This window comes from Rhinolophus sinicus, linkage group LG18, assembly GCF_036562045.2.
Source record: "Rhinolophus sinicus isolate RSC01 linkage group LG18, ASM3656204v1, whole genome shotgun sequence".
In the NCBI taxonomy this organism is placed as follows: domain Eukaryota; kingdom Metazoa; phylum Chordata; class Mammalia; order Chiroptera; family Rhinolophidae; genus Rhinolophus; species Rhinolophus sinicus.
In genome coordinates this window covers 1,011,630-1,018,463 of record NC_133767.1, presented here as the reverse complement: position 1 = coordinate 1,018,463, position 6,834 = coordinate 1,011,630, and the positions used below count along the sequence as shown (strand labels likewise).

At 43.5% G+C, this 6,834-nt stretch overlaps 1 protein-coding gene across 4 annotated transcripts in view; it reads left to right on the top strand.

The window, feature by feature from the left end:
* Positions 1 to 548: 548 nt before the first annotated feature.
* The window catches only part of RBBP6 (RB binding protein 6, ubiquitin ligase), a 28,902-nt gene continuing 22,616 nt past the window's right edge, over positions 549 to 6,834 (top strand). For all 4 annotated transcript variants that reach the window (XM_019750182.2, XM_019750181.2, XM_019750180.2 and 1 more), the window contains exons 1-2: positions 549 to 714; positions 5,085 to 5,184. In XM_019750182.2, the coding sequence (XP_019605741.2) occupies positions 549 to 714; positions 5,085 to 5,184 (266 nt within the window). The remainder of the gene's footprint in view (positions 715 to 5,084; positions 5,185 to 6,834) is intronic.

Below are 6,834 nucleotides of genomic sequence, written 5' to 3'. Positions count from 1 at the left end.
CTGGGGCCGCCGACGCCGGTCGTCCGGAAGCCGGGAGGAGGCGAGAGGCCGCTCGTGGACTCCGGGCCGAGGCCCTCGCCCCTCAACCTTCTCCCGGGGCCCGGGTCACCCCGATCCACGGAGACAGACCCACCGGGAGGTGCGGCCGCGCTATGGACCCCTGACCCCGCGGGGTCGCTCGGACTCGTCACGTGTGGACTGACCGCTACTGACTGCACCGCCTGCCCCCCGGTCTCCTGCCGGCCCGTAGCATGAGCGAGGGGGACTCCGCCGGGTGACATTGTGCCCGTTGGCCGCTTCTCCGTGTCCCCGGCCCCGTCCTCGTCCGCCTCCTTGCGCACGAAGTGATTCTGAGTATCGAGGGGTTCTGGATGCTTGTGTCGACGAACCCCCTGCTCGGGGTTGGGGGGTGTTGAGTCCGAGGCCTGCGGGCCCTCCCGTGTCTCTGAGTGTTTTGTGTGTGTGCATATTCTGCTCTTGAGTTGATAAATACACTTCTGTTGAGCGTGTCCACGTCTGCTCGCTGAACCTAGGAACCCTCGGGCACCATGTCCTGTGTGCATTACAAATTTTCTTCCAAACTCAACTATGACACCGTCACGTTTGATGGGCTGCACATCTCCCTCTGCGACCTAAAGAAGCAGATTATGGGGAGAGAGAAGCTGAAGGCGGCCGACTGCGACCTGCAGATCACCAACGCGCAGACCAAGGAAGGTAAGAGCCACTGCTCGGACCCCGGCTCCGCGGCTGCCTGCCGTGGCCCAGCGGCCAGGTGCCGGGCAGGAGACTAACCGCCATTACGGCTCTGGGACCGGTCGTTCTAAGGCTTGTGCTCCCGCCTCCACCCGCAGCCGGGGGTGCAGCCTTCGGCCCTGCAGCGTGGCTGGCGTTGGTGGATGTCTGCGTACGTGGATCCTCTGTGACAGGCCGAGCCCAAAGCGTGACAGCCTGGTTATTCCTTTCCGAGGTTTTTGAAAAGGAGGATTTGGGAGGGAGGGCGTGGGGGTGCCATCAGGTTGTCGGGCTGCTTGCCCTGTGGCGTTTTCTCGCTTGGCATTCGAAGGAGGGGAGCAGAGCACCACGCAAAGGCCTCTCGTTTGTAAAAGAACAATAGGGCTACTTCTCTGTAACTTTGTAACCTTTGTGTGGGGCTTACTGGCAGGTTTGACGACCTCCTCCCTCTGCCATCTACCTACCTATTGATTTACGTTTGGAGTTGCCTGTGTGGTGGAGAAGGGGTCCTCGCTTGAATGTTTGTGAGGATTTGACCCAGCCAGTTTGCAGTGTTGCAATTGCTTTTGAACATCGGTATGTTCTGATGGGACCGCTTAGGTGTGTACATTCCAGAATTAGGAATCCGGCAAGTAGTTGAATTTAGTTCATCACATTATTCTTAAAGTTTAGCAACTTAATAACCATCAAAAGTACACGTTTTTCTTTTTTTAAAGGAGTCATTGCTAAACTTGACATAATTATGTTGCTACTAGCAAGGATACTGAAAACAGTTGTCTGTTTGATACATGCCAGTATCACTGATACATGCGAGTATCAGTGAGCCACTGGTTGGCATCTTTAAGTTCTTTCTCCCTTTTAAAAGCATTTTATAATATTGAACGTGGAGATGTGAAGATGTGACAATGTGACAAACGACCTTTTCCAGATTCTTGCTCTGAACTTGTTTTGGTTTCTTTTTCTCAGTATTGTAATGCTGATGTGTAGTTTTCTCTCTAGTTTTATCAATGGCATGGAAGAAATAAAGTGGAATTCTAATTAGGTTATGGTATTTTCTTGGTTCCCTAAATTTGGCTTACAGGTGACATGGGTTCTTTTAGTTGAAATTGGGGCCGGGGGGAGGGGGCACTTCTAGCCTGTTGTTTGGTAGGTGGAGTAAATCTTGTCATGAAAGAGCTACTTTCCTTTTACATCCAGCCATGAGTATAATTGCATTGTGTTGGGAAACAGCACTACTGGCAGTCGTGACTCAAAAATACTCATTAAGGAAGCCCTTTATTTACTCATGATATTAAACGTGAAAGAATATTCTCCTCTTCCCCCTTTAAGAAAGGGTCACAGCTAAGGGACAGTTCATGTGAGGCTTTGGTCATTGTAATTATGGGCAGCACCCTTCCACTTTGTTAAGGAGAGGAAGAACTGGTAGGGGTCACGAACAGGTGAGAAGCAGCTTTTTAAAATAATAGTCAAGAAAACATCTTAAGGGAAATCTTTCTTTAAGGCCATCAGAAGCATCCTTTAAGGATTAGAGTCACACGTCACAGAACATAGATTTATAAGAATTTCAGGCTATCTTGATGTGGTAATGATACTTAATGAATAAAAGGAAAACAAATGGAATTAGAGAATATTCATGCAATTTTAATCATACACTATGCAAGTTTCCTGTTTTACTGGAGGATTACACGATTGAATCATTTGGGGCTAGACTTTGTCCGACTTTTTCACCTAATAATTGAATACAGCTTTGTTAGGCTGGAGTAAGGTTGATGGAATTGTCCACAAATTTAGGCCTTTTGTGACATTTTTTTTTCTCTTAGCCAGGAAATTACGTGATACATTATTTTGACAAACCCTAAAAGTTAGGGAAGTGCTTTGCCCGGCGGGTATATTTGCTTGGATATATTTGTGTGAACTGTCCTTGTTGGAGAAAGCTTTGATGTCAGATTGGTTAAGAGAAGGGGCTTCACAGGAGAAAATGTGAATTGTATGCAACGCAGATTAGGGGACGGTAGTGCAAGAGGGTAGTCCCTTCATGAGTTTTATGAGCAGTGTGGTGTCCAGTGTCACAGGCAGCTGAGTAGGAATGCCACCGGGTTTTAGCACCATCCAGTGAACTAAAGAGCACAAAATAAATGTTTGTAGCTTTAGTTGGGAGATTGCCTAGGAGAGAAAGCCGAACTGGGTCACTTTAGTTTGTTTGAATTAATGTTTACACTTAAATCTTGATTAGATGAAAATGCTTGGATCAAAATTTCATGTTTTAGATGTTGAGAATCCTTGCTTCTTTATTTCTAGACTATATTTAAAGTTGAATCTCAAATGATTTTTCTGTTTTTCCTACATAACTTTCTCGTATAAACTTGTTTTCCTCCTTTTCTGTCCCTCCTCCCCCGCCAAAAAGAGGAAACGAAGAACCTTCATTCTGAACTCAGTGTGAAAGATTAGGAAGTATTTTTAAAATACTCTTTCATATTGTTTTTCATTCTGTCCGTGGTCTTCATGTTTTGGGATCAGAAATTACACTGGTGCATAAAAAGGGTCTTTTGAGGCTAACAGGCTATTTATCAAAGAGATATTTTAAGTGTGGGAAATCATCAATGTAATTCAGGTACTTAAAAGTTGAAAGGTCAGTTAGAGCATCTGGCATCAGGGCATCTAACTTAGTTTGACTCAGTGCTGTGCCGATTCAATTAGCAAGTTGTCCTGGAAAGCTGTGAACAGCTTTGCTGTTTGTTCCCTCAGTGAACACCTCTGAGAGTTGTGACACATTCAGAAACCATCAGGTGTTTGGCACCAGGTTTTGTTTCTAGAATTTACTTTGAAGATTCCTCATCTCCCCTGCTCCCAGTTGTGCTTACTCAGAGCTTACTTGGAATTTGGGACTGTCTGAACTATGCACGATGGTGGTAGTCTTACATAGGTATGCCAGAACCTGGGAAATTGCGTCACTCTCAGTGGATACCTGTGCCATAAAGCCCACGACTGGAAACGCGCTGAACAATTTAGTTCTAACAGGAAACACTCATAGTGTAAGCTGAAAATCCTTAGATATGTGACAGACTTGAAATAATTGGAAGAACAGAGGGAGTCGGCCACTTGGTACTGAGTTAGTGAAGCAAGTCAATTCCTAATATCCGACTGTGATTAAGGGAGTTGGGTCTGTGTTTACATCTCTCCCTGTAGTGGATAATTCTCTTTTTGGTAATTTTACAAGTTCCTTCCTTAGCATCTCTTTAGCATAGTTCAAGTCATTGTTCAGTTTCTTTTTTAGTTTCATTCTTACAGAAATACTGCAGGGAATAGAAAAACAGGCTCTGGTCACCCTGTCTGTCTTCTCAGAGAGTGACATCGCTGTTCGTCCAGTTGTTTAAGCCAGGAACCCAGAAATGCGTGCCTGATTCCTGTTTCTCCTTCATCCCTCACCCCCAGATTCAGTTCATCCACAAACCTTAGCCATTCTGCCTCAGAACATTACACGTCTGCCCCCTCTCATCTCTCAGCACAGCCCAGCACGCTCTTGCCTGGACCACGCCCTTTGTACTTTCTGTCCCCAGGGGCTCATTCTCCACTTAGATACCAGTTATCTTTTGTTTTTTGTGTGTTTTTTAACATAAACCAAATTGTTATTGTTGTTTACAGTGTTTCAATGACTTCCCGTTGTACTTAGAAACAAAATATAAATCAGTGTACTCTCTGTATCTTTTTACCTGTGTTTCAGGTTACTTTTATTTTCTTCAGCTGTTCTGGCCTTTTTGTGTCACGTTTTCCACATGCCTTTCTCTCTGACACACTCTTTCCAGCCTTTTTCACACCTGCCTGGCTTTTCAGTCTTTTAAGTCTCAGATGTCCAGTCCTTAGAGGGGCCTTCCTTGAATCACCATTCCATCCAAAGTTGCATCCCACTTTTAATTCTTTATTACAAAATCCCTTGTTTCTGTTTTCAAACTACGTCATAATTTTTTAGTTTGTCTTTCCCGGTAATACTCATGTTTAGGGGCCAGTAGAGCCAGAATGTCTTCGCTATAAATAGCTGTTTTTCATGGTTCAGAGGTTCAGCATTAACTCGCTAAATGAACTCGAGGATGACTTGGTCTGACTGAGATTTGGGGTTCCACAAAAGTGGAGGTGCCAGAGCCCAGAGCCAGCTGACACTCCTTGGTTTCCTGTGAAGAGAAGGTAGTTGTTTCGACAGTGTGAGCCAGACACAGAGCACATGTGGTTCTTAATGCTCTTTGCTATTTCAGTTCATTTCCCATGAAATTCATGTTTGGCTGAAGTTCTCTCGTTCTTGAGGACGATGACTTACCCAGATCCCAAATGGAAATCCAACTCTACTGTTTTATTTACAGAATATACAGATGATAATGCTCTAATCCCTAAGAATTCATCTGTGATTGTTAGAAGAATTCCTATTGGAGGTGTTAAATCTACAAGCAAGACATATGTTATGTAAGTATGCATCGCATTTCACTTTGAGCTTCTCAAAATTGACCTGTGTGTGTGAGACAGAGAAAGGACAAGTGGGTTTTAGAACTGAGCTCATTACCCTAATGAACATATCTTCTGTATCTTTAAAACCATGAGGATGGGGTGGTTTTTTTCCTGATTTCTTCCCCCCAGTTATCTTAACCTGTAGTTAGAAGGAAGAGCTACTGGGAAGAAGTCTGGCTCTATGTAGGTCACACTTAGAAAGATGAGAAAAGGATGTTCAAATAGTGAGCAAATACTTCTGGAGCCTTCTTCTGTTTTTGTTTGCCGATACACCTCCTCTCGCCCCTACTGTTAAAAAACACATATGTCAGTGTCTTAAGAGATGTGTCCTGACTCTTCAGGCAGCCCAGCCTCGCGTATTCAGTGATGCGGACATTTGCTCCCCCTTAGTAAGGGGCGGATGTTGGAAGGCTGCAGAGTTCATAGGGTTTACGAGCCCAGACACTGGCGTCAGACTTAGGTTCCACTCCACTTCGCGCTTCACACCAGTTGTGAGACCCGGGTAAGTTACCCGAAGTCTGTGCCTCACGTGCCTCAGTAAAAGAGGGGTATGAGTTCTCTAGAGAGTTGCAAGAATTAAGGCCATTATTGGAGGAAGAAAACAGCAGTATCTTAGGACTAATCTAGAGCTTAAGAAATTCAGTAAAGGAGCAGAGTTGACATATCTTTAACTTCCCCTGCTTTCTTGCAATTTTAACAGTGATAGCAAAATTATAGTATGTTAAAAGGAGAGCAGCCTGGCCTATTTAAAGGGTAATGATTTCCCCCTAGAAGTTAGGTAACCTTATTTGAATTTTTGGGAAATTCTGCTTCTGGTTAATGAAAAACTGGAATTTGCCGGCCCTAGGAAATGGAGTGTATTCTTGGAATTGAGGTAGAGTCCTTTCTTAGAGTTTACCTCCTGTGGGCAGGTATTCGTTCTAAGACTATCTCATTTGCTGTAAAATTAAGTTCCAACTGTTAAGGTCCTTTTGTGTCATAGCTTCTGTACAGTAACAACTTAAAAAGCTGAGTCCTTTTTTTTTTTTTTTTTTTTTTGCTGTGCCAGGTGAACCATGTGCTTTTTAACTTAACGTAATTATAAATTATAAGGGAAAAATTAATTCCTACAATCTCGTGTGAAATTACACTTTAATTTACCAAGTGCCTTTTAAAGCATTCAGTTTCAGTAGATTTTGTGATTTTCAGAAACTCTTGGGGAGAGAATTACTTGAAGTATGTGGAAAATAAGTTGCCTCTTACAGAATTGCCTGTTAATTCACTCTGTGTATGATTTCCATTGGAATATATTTGCCTCATAAAATGGCTCTGAGTTTGCTGAGCAAATAGTAGAAAATGAAAACTTCATATTTATCTCAGGACCTCTAAATCATGCACAAACTTAGGAACTCCTTTCAGGTGCGATCTAACATTTCTCTAAGGTCAAGATAGTATAAACTTCAAACTCAGCACTTAAAGACTATATTTAGCAACTCAACCCCTGGCCTGTTTCCTGTGTGGATTTTTAAAGGAATTTCTTGTGCTTATTTGTATGTTCTCTTATAAATCAGCTTTTTCCAGTTCTCCATAAACATTTAACTCATTCTTTTTACTAAAATACTGTCAGAC